Here is a 14,989-nt window from a genome sequence, read left to right as displayed (position 1 = left end):
TGGGTAGATGGATAGGAAGGGAGGGGGAGAGAGAATGTGAACGGACACTGACAAGTTCCAAGATCTAAGCTGGCGTGCTGGAGACCCAGGAAAGCTGATGTAATACTTGAGGTCTAAAGGCCCAATACCCAGAAGAGCTGATGATGTAAGTTCTAGCCTGAAGTTCAGCAGGCCCGAGACTCAGAAAGAATCAATATTTCAGTTCTGGGCTGAAAGCATGGGAAAGACGATATCCCATCCTGAAGACAGTCAAGCAGGAGGAAGTCCCTTCTACTTGCAGTATGATAAACTTTTTTGTTTTTATTCAGGCCTTCTGCAGACTGGATGTGGCCTGCCAACGTTAAGGAGAGCAGTTTGCTTTACTCAGTCTGTTGACTTAAATGTTAAAGTCATCCAGACGCCCTCACAGAATCACCTAGAGTAATGTTTCACAAGTGTCTGTGTGCCTTGTGGCCTAGTCAGAGTTAACACAACTTTGACATGCAGCATTGACCATCACTGTTGGCATCTGTTGGTAGCCATAGAAACAAGGTGAGTAAAGATGGACAGGCTCCACTTCAACCCCAGAGGCTTACCATCGAGATATGTGATGATGAGAGCTGTCTTGAATTCTGAACTTCGTTGCATTGCCTGAATTATTTCCCTTTGTCTGTGAGGCTTGGCTTTATGGCTCTATTGAACTCACTGTTTTTTCCCTAAGTATGTTTTATAAAACTGCTAACTTTAATTTGTTTGTCTCTACATTCAGGCTCACCAGACCAACCATTTCATGGGTGAACTGGCCTGATAGCAGTTGAGTCCTGTTTGTTGTATGGACATTACAGAAGTAAACCTTCGGTCATAAAAACTTAATTCAGTCTCCGCCCCCCCCCCCCCCCCCCCCACTTATGAAGGAAAACAGTGATAAACAGAACACTTTAATTTGTTACTTTAAAAAGGTTCATGTTCTTGGTTAATATTTTTAGCAGTTATTAAATTTTACCTCTTTTGAAGAGCTGACATGTTTTGTAAATCTGAAGGTGTAGGAGACACAGTCCTTACCCTCAGAAAGACCACACAGTCTGGTAGTAAAATCTGCGTATCCAAGTATACAAGGTGGTTTTGATGAGAAATTAGATTCAAGCTGGAAAAGGCCTCTGAATATTATTTTTAAACTAGTCTTTGGTAGGTAGAAGGCTTCCCTGGTGGCTCAGATGGTAAAACATCTGCCCGCAATGCGGGAGACCTGGGTTCAGTCCCTGGGTCGGGAAGATCCCCTGGAGAAGGAAATGGCACCCCACTCCAGTACTGTTGCCTGGAAAACCCCATGGACTACTGGTAGGCTACAGTCCATGGGGTCACAAAGAGCTGGACACGACTGAGTGACTTTCTCTCTCTCTCTGTAGATATAATTTACATAGATATAAAAAAAAAAAGGAGAAAAATATTTCCCCCCAAAAGAAAGGGAAATTAGTAAATCAGAGCATGAGGGTATGGGAGTGATAATTTAGCCACATTGACATGAGTGTAGTGTTCTTGCAGAGGAATATTTTGAAAGCTAAAGCTGAAATTCATTATGTCTGCAACATTCTGTTGCACATGAATCACTTTTAGCCTAAGTTACTCATCTATTAAATGGCATAATAAATGCCTGTCTTTTCTTTTTCCTGAGCCACGTAAGCTGCTGCTGCTGCTGCTCAGTCACTTCAGTCATGTCCGACTCTGTGCGACCTCATAGACGGCAGCCCACCAGGCTCTGCCGTCCCTGGGATTCTCCAGGCAAGAACACTGGAGCGGGTTGCCATTTCCTTCTCCAACACGTGAAAGTGAAAGTGAAGTCGCTCTGTCGTGTCCGACTCTTAGCGACCCCATGGACTGTAGCCTACCAGGCTCCTCCGTCCATGAGATTTTCCAGGCAAGAGTACTGGAGTGGGGTGCCATTGCCTTCTCCATGAGCCACGTAAGCAGTCACATCTAAATTCTCTACCTATACTTTTGTGGTTTTTAATCCACAAAGAGGCCTTTTTGAGTAGGGGAGTGAGTTATCAGACTCCGTATCATTGCCTCCTAACACTCTTCTGTTTCAGCTTCATCATGGAGAGAACAGCACGCCAAACGCATCCTCTCTAAGTCTCACCAGCATCCTTAATACCCTTACCTTGGAGACTGCTCCTTCTGTCTTAGTCTTCTGAAGGTGTTTTCTGGCGGCAGTGCTGCTTTCGTATCTTCATCTGTATGGCCACACATATGCTTTGGATCCCATTTCTTGCTATGTTTTCAGAGAGATCATTCTAACTGAAACGTTAGTTTTCTTTTTCACTCTCCTCGTCTCACCCTTCCCATCTTTTGCAGTCCTTTCTGTTAACAGATAAATATGTTCAGGTTGTCTTTGTATTATATATGTTATGCATGCTATGCTGTAGAATGTTATATATTGTATCTAATCTGATCGTCCTTTCTTGACCATATATCATTCTCCATCAATTTCCTCTCATCTTCTTTGCTAAAGTTCTCTAAAGAGATAGTCACCCCCGCTTACTTGTAAAATGGTGTTCTTTAATTCTCGCCTGCGCTCATTCCAGTCTAGCTTCCGCTCCCGTTGCTCTGCTTACTGGACGTCTCTGCAGCGTTCGGCACTTTGGGCCACTCTGTTCTCTAACGCAGTCTTCCTCTGGCTTCTTCAGTGTGTTCTCCTCATTGTCTCTGTCTCTGGCTACACCTTCACTGGCTTCTTTACTGGCTTATCTCTCTCTAATTGCTCATTAAACTGTGGGTATCCACAAAGCTGACTCAAGCCTTTCTTGCTACAACATCCTCTTGAGTAATACCATTCTTTCTCATTGCTTTAATAACAATGCCAACTCTTAAATTTGTATCTTCCACCCAGACATCTCCTTGAGGTTTAGTTCTGTATCTAGCTAACAAGTTGATAATTCCGTGTGGATGTCTCAGGGATCCATCTCAGTCTCAACATGCTTAAGATTCAGCATGTTTATAACTTCTCCTCTTCCTTTGTATCTTCTTCTTCAGCACCAAGACTTGTTTATCTTGGACTCAGTATATATAGTGTATGGATGAAGGACTCAAATCCTCACTCAAACAACACACAAAAACCCCTCACTTTACTCCTTACTAACTTTGTAACCAATAGGTAACCTTTTTCAGACTCAGCTTCATCATCTGTAAAATTAGAAAAACAATGGGTCCTTTCCTAATGTAACGCAACATCAGACAGAAGGAGTGTGTGGGACTCCAGGTGAGATGCGGTGACAGGGACTGAGTTTACTCTCTAGCCATAGGCAGTTGTTAATAGAAAACCCTCATAGGACTGTTGTGAGGGCAAAAGAGTATTAAACGCTTGAAATAGGGCATAGCATAAAGTAAGCTCGCCATAAAATTTTGCTTTTTTATAATTAAATATAGATATGATGGTAAAAAATTGGGGAATGAAGCTATAAAGTGCTGCTCTAAGGGTAAATTAACAGTATTAAGTGTGTATATTATAAAAAGCAGTCCTCAAATCATTACTCTTAAGCGTCTGTTTAAAGAAACTAAAGAATAACAGTAATGCCAAAACAATAAGTGGAGTAAAGGCAAAAGCAGAAACCAAAGAAATAGAAAAGTACAAAATAGAATCAGAAATTAAAACCTAGCTTTTTAAAAAGGTCAATAATAGTGATAAAATTCTAGCCAGTTCAGTTCAGTCACTCAGTTGGGTCCAGCTCTTTGCGACCCCATGGACTGCAGCACGCCAGGCGTCCCTGTTCATCATCACCCCCCGCCGGGGTTGACGCAAACTCGTGTCCATTGAGTCGGTAATGCCATCCAAGCATCTCATCCTCTGTCATCCCCTTCGCCTCCTGCCTTCAATCTTTCCCAATATCAGGGTCTTTCTTTTCAAATGAGTCAGCTCTTCGCATCAGGTGGCCAGAGTATTGGAGTTTCAGCATCAGTCCTTCTAATGAACACTCAGGACTGATCTCCTTTAGGAAGGACTGGTTGGATCTCCTTGCAGTCCAAGGGACTTTCAGGAGTCTTCTCCAACACAATTCAAAAGCATCAATTCTTCAGCACTCAGCTTTCTTTATAGTCCAACTCTCACATCCATACATGACTACTGGAAAAACCATAGCTTTGACTAGATGGACCTTTGTTGGCAAAGTAATGTCTCCGCTTTTTAATATGCTATCTAGGTTGGTCATAACTTTCCTTCCAAGGGGTAAGTGTCTTTTAATTTCATGGCTGCAGTCACCATCTGCAGTGATTTTGGAGCCCCCCAAAATAAAGTCTGCCACTGTTTCCACTGTTTCCCCATCTATTTCCCATGAAGTGATGGGATCAGATGCCATGATCTTCGTTTTCTAAACGTTGAGCTTTAAGCCAACTTTTCACTCTCCTCTTTCACTTTCATCAATAGGCTCTTTAGTTCTTCGCTTTCTGCAGAAGGGTGGTGTCATCTGCATATCTGAGGTTATTGATATTTCTCCCGGCAATCTTGATTCCAGCTTGTGCTTCTTCCAGTCCAGCGTTTCTCATGATGTACTCTGCATATAAGTTAAATAAGCAGGGTGAAATATATAGCCTTGACGCACTCCTTTTCCTATTTGGAACCAGTCTGTTGTTCTGTGTCCAGTTCTAACTGTTGCTGCCTGACCTGAATGCAAGTTTCTCAAGAGGCAGGTCAGGTGGTCTGGTATTCCCATCTTTTTCAGAATTTTCCAGAGATTATTGTGATCCACACAGTCAAAGGCTTTGGCATAGTCAATAAAGCAGAAATAGATGTTTTTCTGGAACTCTCTTGCTTTTTCCCTGATCCAGCAGATGCTGGTAATTTGATCTCTGGTTCCTCTGTCTTTTCTAAATCCGCCTTGAACATCTGGAAGTTCACAGTTCACGTATTGTTGAATCCTGGCTTGGAGAAGTTTGAGCATTACTTTGCTAGTGTGTGAGATGAGAGCAATTGTGCAGTAGTTTGAGTATTCTTTGGCATTGCGTTTCTTTGGGATTGGAATGAAAACTGACCTTTTCTAGTCCTGTGGCCACTGCTGAGTTTAGCAAGCGTCTGTTAATTTCATGGCTGCAGTCACCATTTGCAGTGATTTTGGAGCCCGAGAAATTAACGTCTGTCAGTGTTTCCATTGTTTCTCCATCTATTTGCCATGATGTGATGGGACTGAATCAGTAGTTATTTAAAAATAAAAAGGATAACACTTTGACCAAGTAAGATTTGTTACAGGTGTATAAGTTTGGTTTAACATTCAAAAATCAGTTAGCATAATTCACTGTATGAACCTACTAAGTAAGAAAGAAAAACTATGATTATTGGAATAGATTCAGGAAAATCATTTGACAAAATTGAATGTTCTATAGTGATAAAAACTCAGTCAACTAGGACTTGGAAGGGAACTTTCTCAGCCTGTTAAAGGGCATCTAGTAAAATCCAATAATTTGTATCACACTTTACATCACATTCAGTGGTATAAGACTGAATTCTTTTCCCCTGATAGGGAATGGGGGACTGATGTTTGCTCATACCACTTCTTTTCGGGATTATAGTCATTGTAGTGAGGAAAGAAAAGGAAGTCAAAGCCATCCCAATTAGAAATGAAGAAACGGAACTGCTTGTGTGTGTAGAACAGAAAGTCTACTAAGTAAGTGACAAGCGAGCTTAGCATGAAGTTACTACACAAATAAATTGTATTTCTTTGTACTAGCAATGAACAACTGAAATTTAAGTAAGAATAAAAACATTCGCAATAGCATCTAAAAGTTGTTAATACTATGGAGAAGTTGAACAGAATTTTGCAAGATCTGTATATTGGAAACTATAAAATGTTGCTGAGGGAACTTAAAGAAGAATGAACGGATGAATGAGTATCATGAATATGGATCAGAAAACTGAAATGAATATGAGAAAAAGCAAAATTGTTAGAGTATCATTTCTCCCCAAATTGATGTTTGTTACTCAGTGCAGTCCCAATCAGTATATCCACAGGCTTTTTTGCAGAAATTGACAAGTCTAGGGTCTTTCAACTTACGCAAAGTTACTGAGACTTTTGGTTTCAGACAGTATTCTCTGGAGTATTACATGACTAGTTCAGTTACTGATTTTGGAGATGTTCCTCTGGGCGTTTCTTTTATCTAATTAGTTTCTTTCCTTTCTCAATTGCTTTCAATTATTTTATTTCTTCTTTAAAGCCTATTCTGTTTGTACTTTTTAACTTTTTTTAACCCCACAAACCTAAAACGTGTTAATTTTATTCCTTTCATTTGTATTCAGTAGCTCACTGGTTTTCTTCTTCCAGCTCTTGCTCCCTCGCCTCTAACAGTGTAGCCTCCAAGTAGCAGCTGGTCAAGGCCCTCTCTTACTCTGTACTTTAACTTTGTGGTGGTCTCTATCCTCCTGTTAAGAACTAAGCTATTAGTATCCAGTTCTCGAACGCCTACGTGATCTGGCCCCAGGGTACATCATAGTGCCTGACACGTAGTGAGCATTTAATGCACTTCAAATTAAATCTTTGCATTGTAAGTCTTACCAGAATTTGGTTGTTTGTTGTTCTGTTGTTAGCATTGTCTTAAGACCATGCACAGAAAATGTTCTTTAGATCTCATTGGTTTCCCAGTTTATCCTGGGATACAGAAAGTAGGTTGGAACTGTATGGCATGCATTTTAAGGCTCCTTTTATTTTGTTTTATCTTTTGGCTGCGGTTCATGCCATGTAGGATCCTAGTTCCCTGGCCAGGGATCAAACCTGCACCCCTGCATTGAAAGCAGAGTGTCAACCATTGGACCACCAGGGACATCCCTTGCATGCATTTTAGAATAGGCTAGTTTTGTCTAGTAAGGATAGATAATAAGGTTTGTCAGTAACCAGTACTCAAATGGGTAGAAAAAGCCTGCTTTGGCTTTAATCAGACAAATGGTTAAAAAAAAAAAGACTGTGGTCAGAACTTAGGTTATGCTTTAGGCGACCCAAGCAATTTAAAACAGGACTGTTTTGTTAGTATATCTCAGTATACTAAATGCTTCTCTCACTTATATTTTCTTATTTTTAAAATAATTTTCTTATATCTTTTTTTAATCTTACATTTTCTATCCTAATTCTCAGTTTTCAGCCATTACAACCTCAGCATAGACAGTGCACCCAGTGTTGGGCCTCAGGAGCTGCTACAGTGACAGCTGAGTGCTGCTCCGTGCTTGTTGGTTTGTTTGGTGGGAGTGATATGTGATAACTAGCCTGTCAATTTGTTGTTCCTTCTGCATATACTTAGTGAGATGGTGGATTGTTTTCAAATGAAAGTTTATCAGTTACAAAAATTAAGATATAATTTTGTCTATAATCAACACATGAAAAGGACTAGTTTAAATTTTTAAACTGTAAGTGACCTTAAAAGCATGTTTAATTATAATACTTGCTTTTTTTGTTTTTGTCTTTTTTAAACTATCAGTTATTTCTTAAATGTAACAGATGCTAACTAGGCTCTGTGGTATTTTTTCTTTCTAACTGTGATTTGTAATGAAGCAGCTCTTTTAACATGATCTAGCAGTCTGTGAACAGAGTAATGACTTGAATTTTAAGATTAAGCAAATTCATTTTGTTAACATCACATTTTGTTCCATTTTGCAGCTTTGTGGTGAATTTTTGGATGAAGCCATTAAATTAATTGCTTGCCACCATGAGCAGAAGCAAGCGTGACAGCAATTTTTATAGTGTAGAGATTGGAGATTCTACATTCACAGTCCTGAAACGGTATCAGAATTTAAAACCTATAGGTTCAGGAGCCCAAGGAATAGTATGGTAAGTTTTTACTTCCAAAAGTTAGGCAAAAAAATCATTAACTGCTTTGTTTTCTCCTCTCATAAATTCCATGGTAAATGTTTAGCTTGCCTCAAAAAATTAAAACTATAAAATTAAAGCTGTAATAATAAGTTGTTTCCTTCTGACATTAAGGCTTTTTATTATTATTCAGAAAACATAACTTTATAAATCAGCTCTGTCATTTCTAAGTGTAAATTATGATTAAATACTTGGTCTTAAGCCACATAAAGACAAATATCTATATCAGGAAAGAATAAGTGGCATGCTTATTAATTCTATGTCTATTCCCATAACTAACTCTTCAGTAAGAAGCTTCATTTAATCATCACTTTTACACTGTAATGAAATTCTGGAATTTCATAAATCTTATTTTACACTGGGGAATAAAGTCAGCTAATGTCTCACTGTATGTGTTTCAAAACTATATGTATCTTTAAAATTGATTTACAGGCTAATTTCTACAAAAGACCTAGGCTTTATAGATCATTATAATTCCTAATAAACTGAAAATCAAAACACTCTTTGGGACATTTCTGTTAATGATTTTAGGTCACTAAATTAGCATAATAAGCTAGTGTTGGGGAGTCTAAGCCTCACTCAAGCATAATTATATCTGTATTACCTCTTCTTGGACCAGATTTGTTTTTGAATCTTTTAAAAATCCTAAGTGTTTACAATCCTGCAGTTCTCCCAAGTTCAAGGAAAAAGTCTTGCAAGCAGCTCTTGCATATGTCTAGAAAGAGACATATATAGCGCTGTTCTTTGCAATACCATTTACAATAGCAAAAATTGGTAATAGCATCAAATCTATCAGTAGGAGAATAGAAATACAGTGAAATGCTGTATACCATTTAAAATGAACTGGAGCTATATGTATCCACAAGGATAATCAGAAATGTAATGTTGAATTTAAAAATAAGATGTAGGATATACATATATATGTAGTTTAGAATATATAAAGCAATATCATGTATAATTTATGAATGCAAAGATGTAAAAACATTCATAAACACCAAACTCAGAGTAGTACTTACCTCTGAGTATAAGGGAGAAGGAAGGGGCTTTACCTATAATAATATATTTCTTTTAAAAATCTTAAGCGAAATAACAGTGAAATATTAGAATCAATAAATTTGTGTAATGGGAACAGTAACACCACCAACTTTTAACAGGCATGACTTTGAGTAAATTCCGGGAGATGGTGGAGGATAGAGGAGCCTGGTGTACTACAGTCCATGGGTCCACAAAGAGTCAGACACCATCTAGTGACTGGAGGGCAACAGTAAAAACATCTGTTCTCTCTTCGTATTCTTCACTTACGGGCTGTGATTGCTGCTGCCACAAAGTGCATAAGCTGGGTCATTTCATAAAGCACTGGTGGCTGGCTGGTTATCATTTTAACCAATCACATTTAACCAACCACAAGTTAAATTTGAAGAAAATAATGTAATTATCAATATTGTAAAGAATTTTGAAAGCAAACTCTTGATTCAGATTCTAGCTCTTTGATTTATTAACTTTGTGACTGATTTATTAACTTTGTGACGCATGGCAAATTTACTCTCCTATAGCCTGTTTTCCCATCTAATATATGCATGGTTGTTGTGAGGAATATACTGTTTATAAAATGGTTAATGGTATTTGAAAAATATAGTGTCTGTACTGTTGAGTTGTGCCCCAAAGCCACAGGTGCAAGCCTTTCAGCAAGGCCACAGAAGCAGGACGCAGGACCAGGGTCATCTCCAAAGATAATCGAGCCCCTTTGTAACTGTTGTCAAAAGCCCCCTGATCATCACTAACAAGCTTCCTGACTCCAAATTAGGCAAAGACACCCACTCCAGTAAACACCTATAGCGCCCCAGCCAATCACCTAACGACAGCCTACCTGCAGGACTTTTCTGTATCTTGAGGCTGTGAAAATGGGCTGTTGGCTCAGGAAAACTGTTGACTCTCCCTAGTATGTTAGGAGATCAGTTCACTGCGCTCACAGTGCCCACATTATCTCTGCTCTTTGTTCTTAATAAACTCACTCCCTTCCGAAATGCTCTGTGTCTGGAAATTCTTTTCCAACCTGCGCTTGGAGTGCCTTAACAGTACCTTCACTTAATCCTCAGGTAAGTGCTTTTTTGAAATTTGTGTACCAGAATTTTTTAAAAATTGCTTTGGAAAGTAACACCGGTCCTAAGGAATAAATGCCTTCAAATTTTTGATTATTCCTTCCAAAACATTACTGTGAAATAGACAAATAATAACTTTTTAAAGTCACTGTTGTATTATTGTCAGAATCAACTGAAGAACTTAATTTTTTTTGAAAGATATTATTTTGGGCCCCAGTTTTAGATAGTAAGATTCATTGGGTCTGGATTGGGGCCTCTGAATACCCAGGTGTTTCTAATTTGTGCACATTTGAGAATCAATAATTAGAAATCTAATTTCCTTGGATACAAAATAGTTCAATGAGATACTTGAAATTTTCAATTTTAGAGTTTGAAATATTACTTTGATATACTAGATAAGAAATTAATAGGAATGCAGTTAATGGTTAAAAATAAAACATGCTTTATCTGAATCAAAACTTCTAAACATTTGGTTGACCTCTGATTTTTTTATTTTGCCTTTTTTTTTTAATTTGGGAAGAATATATCTGTAATAATGGTACTTTCTAATAAAGATAATATGTTTTGGTATGTGTATGTATATATGTATATAGGCAATAGTTACAGTATATAGAATGTACAGATGTATCCTTTTATGCAGTGCCAATTTCTTAATACATAATTTCTTCACTACATTTAATATAGTGAAATAGCCACAAAAAAAGCTCAAGTTTCCAGTTAGTCAGTTCAGTCACTCAGTCATGTCTCACTCTTTGCAAACGCATGAACCACAGCATGCCAGGTCTCCCTGTCCATCACCAACTCCCGGAGTTCACCCAAATTCATGTCCATTGAGTCGGTGATGACGTCCAACCATCTCATCCTCTGTTGTCCCCTTCTCCTGCCCTCAATCTTTCCCAGCATCAGGGTCTTTTCATATGAGTCAGCTCTTTGCATGAGGTGGCCAAAGTATTGGAGTTTAAGCTTTTAACATCAGTCCTTACAATGAACACCCAGGACTGATCTCCTTTAGAATGGACTGGTTGGATCTCCTTGCAGTCCAAGCGACTTTCAAGAGTCTTCTCCAACACCACAGTTCAAAAGCATCAATTCTTTGGCGCTCAGCTTTCTTCACAGTCCAACTCTCACATCCATATGTGACCACTGGAAAAACCATAGCCTTGACTAGACAGACCTTTGTTGGCAAAGTAATGTCTCTGCTTTTTAATATGCTGTCTAGGTTGGTCATAACTTTCCTTCCAAGAAGTAAGTGTCTTTGATTTCACGGCTGCAATCACCATCTGCAGTGATTTTGGAGCCCCCAAATATAAAATCAGCCACTGTTTCCACTGTTTCCCCATCTTTTTGCTATGAAGTGATGGGATCAGATGCCATGATCTTAGTTTTCTCAACGTTGAGCTTTAAGCCAACTTTTTCACTCTCCTCTTTCACTTTCATTAAGAGGCTCTTTAGTTCTTCTTCACTTTCTGCCATAAGGGTGGTGTCATCTGCCTATCTGAGGTGATTGATATTTCTCCCGGCAGTCTTGATTCCAGCTTGTGCTTCTTCCAGCCCAGCGTTTCTCATGATGTACTCTGCATAGAAGTTAAATAAGCAGGGTGACAATATACAGCCTTGACGTCCTCCTTTTCCTGTTTGGAACCAGTCTGTTGTTCCATGACCAGTTCTAACTGTTGCTTCTTGACCTGCATGCAAGTTTCTCAAGAGGCAGGTTAGGTGGTCTGGTATTCCCATCTCTCTCAGAATTTTCCACAGTTTGTTGTCATCCACACAGTCAAACTGTGAGCGCTTCCCTTATAGCTCAGTTGGTAAAGAATCCGCCTGCCATGCCAGAGACCCCGATTTGATTCCTGGGTCAGGAAGATCCCCTGGAGAGGGAAAGGCTACCCAATCCAGTATTCTTGGGCTTCCCTGGTGGCTCAGCTGGTGAAGAATCTGCCTGCAATACAGGAGACCTGGGTTTGATCCCTGGGTTGGGAAGATCCCCTGGAGAAGGGAAAGGCTACCCACTCCAGTATTCTGGCCTGGAGAATTTTATGGACTGTATGGTCCATGGGGTCGCAAAGAGTTGGGCACGACTGAGTGACTTTCACACAGTCAGAGGCTTTGGCATACTCAATAAAGCAGAAATAGATGTTTTTCTGGAACTCTCTTGCTTTTTCCATGATCCTGCGGATGTTGGCAATTTGATCTCTGGTTCCTCTGCCTTTTCTAAAACCAGCGTGAACATCTGGAAGTTCACGGTTCACCTATTGTTGAAGCCTGGCTTGGAGAATTTTGAGCGTGACTTTACTAGTGTGTGAGATGAGTGCAATGGTGCAATAGTTTGAGTATTCTTTGGTGTTGCCTTTCTTTGGGATTGGGATGAAAACTGACCTTTTCCAGTCCTGTGGCCACTGCTGAGTGTTCCAAATTTGCTGACATATTGAGTGCAGCACTTTCAAAGCATCATCTTTTAGGATTTGAAATAGTTCAGCTGGAATTCCATCACCTCCACTAGCTTTGTTCGTAGTGATGCTTCCTTAGGCCCACTCGACTTCACATTCTAGGATGTCTGGCTCTAGGTGAGTGATCACACCATCGTGATTATCTGGGTTGTGAAGGTCTTTTTTGTACAGTTCTTCTGTGTATTCTTGCCACCTCTTCTTAATATCTTCTGCTTCTGTTAGGTCCATACCATTTCTGTCCTTTATTGAGCCCATCTTTGCATAAAATGTTCCCTTGGTATTTCTGATTTTCTTGAAGAGATCTCTAGTCTTTCCCATTCTATTGTTTTCCTCTATTAGGACTAGGTTAGAGAATAATTTAGGTTCCAGTTAGGTTTGAGAATAATTTTAATCAGTATTATGCTGCCTTTGGGCTTCCCTGGTGGCTCAGTGGTAGAGAATCCCCCTGCCAGTATAGGAGATGTGAGTTCTATCCCTGAATCAGAATGATCACCTGGAGAAGAAAATGGCAACACACCCCAGTATTCTTGTCTGGGAAATCCCATGGACAGAGGAGCATGGCGGGCTACCGTCCATAGGGTTGCAGAGAGTTGGATACAACTTAGCAACTAAACAACAACAAATGCTGATTTTCCAAATAGAAATCGTCTTTTATAATGCTCCAGGATGAAAAGCCGGAGAAGACAATGGCAACCCACTCCAGTACTCTTGCCTGGAAAATCCCATGGACAGAGGAGCCTGGTGGGCTAAAGTCCATGGGGTCGCGAAGAGTCGGACACGACGGAGCGACTTCACTTTCACTTTTCACTTTCATGCATTGGAGAAGGAAATGGCAACCCACTCCAGTGTTCTTGCGTGGAGAGTCCCAGGGACGGGGGAGCCTGGTGGGCTGCTGTCTGTGGGGTCGCGCAGAGTCGGACACGACTGAGGCAACTTAGCAGCAGCAGCAGATGAAAAGCATGACCTTATCTCTCAGTCTTCTAGACTCAGCTTTGCCCTCAACCTTCTGGGTGACTTTGAACGAGTTAGTTAACCTCTCTGGCCCTGTATCAGGCAGTGATTAATCCAAATGATTTTTACTCTTTGATCATACTATTCTATAATTTTTAGGCACTTTACCTTACTTGTGCTTTACTTTCTTTGACCTGTCATTTGTGAAGTGTACCATTTGGTCAGTGCCGTATGGTAGAGAGATGAAGAGTTGATGAATGTAGTGTTAGATTTCCCAGAATTATAGGTGTTTCATTAATAGTTACGAAGTGGCTTCTGGTGTCCTGAAATCTAGCATTGATAAATAACTTGATTTTTAATTTCGCCTCCAAAACAAATTTTGTGTTTACTTTTATGAAACAGTCTTTCATATAGATGGCTTTATATGTACTTTCCTCTTTCTGTGTTCATTTTGTTGTGTCTGAAGAGGAGGAGGTGATGTACTTACGTAGAATTCTTCAACAAGTGTTTTGAGTAGAATTTATGACCACATGTATTTTTTATCGTGTCTTTCCTTAATGTTGATTTGGGGTGAGGAATTCATTTAGGCTCTAAGGTATATCTGTTGGACTTGAATACTCATTAAAGATTTGTGTATTATGTGCCCATTGTATGCTGGATGGATCTTGGATGACCCCCAGTGAACACGCAGTCTCTTTCTTCACAATTCATTTTTGCTTTTAATCCATTAATATTTTAAGAAACATGTTGAGTACTAAGGGCTGGAAATTGATTCAGTTGCATTTATCTTTGGAGAAAGTAAATCTACATGAATGTTTCATAATTAAGTTTGCAGATTTTTGATTAAATTTTTGTTGTTTTGGAATTTCTTATTACAGCGCAGCTTATGATGCCATTCTTGAAAGAAACGTTGCAATCAAGAAGCTAAGTCGGCCATTTCAGAATCAGACTCATGCTAAGCGTGCTTACAGAGAGCTAGTTCTTATGAAATGTGTCAATCACAAAAATGTAAGTGAACATTCAGAAAATTTCTTAAGTATAAAATCAAGACTTCTAAATGAATACCTGAATATCAAAATCTTTTAAAACACTAGGTGCTTTAAATTGTTCTTTGGGCTGAAACATTGCTTAAAAGTGTATCTGCATTGTGAAATTTTTCTCAACTTTATTAAACATTAGATGAAACATACTTTATGAAATGAAGATTGTGTAATTTTCTGACATCTACTTTTCAAGAGGAATTTTAAACAGGTACATGTTTTAGAACTTTATGTAGGGTTTATCTCATCTGCTTTCTGTTTTCTGTTAAGCTGACATTTCAGAAAACTGGAACCTTAGCACATAAATGAATTTGTTCCCATTATTCTTTGACATTGGAACTTTATTTGATAATATTGGATAAAGCAGTTTAGCAGAAACTTTAAAAAATATTTAAATGAAATTAGTAAAACATTCCTAATTCTGTTTTCTAGTGGTTGTAAAAACTTTGACATATGACTTTCACCCTGTTATATTTTTTCATTCAAAAATGCCTTTCTGAAATTCTCATGTATGTCTGGTTGCATTTCTCTCGTCTGTTGCTATTCTTTGTTATTATTGGTATTGTTGTTTCTGTTCACAGAAGTAAAGTTTCTCAGTGAATTTTTACATGTTTCTAGTAATTTATACTTCTTTC

The 14,989-nt window shown here is 39.0% G+C and overlaps 1 protein-coding gene across 3 annotated transcripts in view; it reads left to right on the top strand.

The window, feature by feature from the left end:
- MAPK8 (mitogen-activated protein kinase 8) overlaps positions 1-14,989 on the top strand; it is a 95,103-nt gene that overhangs the window by 57,084 nt on the left and 23,030 nt on the right. For all 3 annotated transcript variants that reach the window (XM_052639323.1, XM_052639324.1, XM_052639325.1), the window contains exons 2-3: positions 7,608-7,778; positions 14,193-14,322. In XM_052639323.1, coding sequence (XP_052495283.1) covers positions 7,657-7,778; positions 14,193-14,322 — 252 coding nt within the window. In that variant the 5' untranslated portion in view covers positions 7,608-7,656. The remainder of the gene's footprint in view (positions 1-7,607; positions 7,779-14,192; positions 14,323-14,989) is intronic.

This window comes from Budorcas taxicolor, chromosome 5 (assembly GCF_023091745.1).
Source record: "Budorcas taxicolor isolate Tak-1 chromosome 5, Takin1.1, whole genome shotgun sequence".
NCBI classification, from domain to species: Eukaryota; Metazoa; Chordata; class Mammalia; order Artiodactyla; family Bovidae; genus Budorcas; species Budorcas taxicolor.
This window is presented reverse-complemented; position numbering and strand designations above follow the sequence as displayed.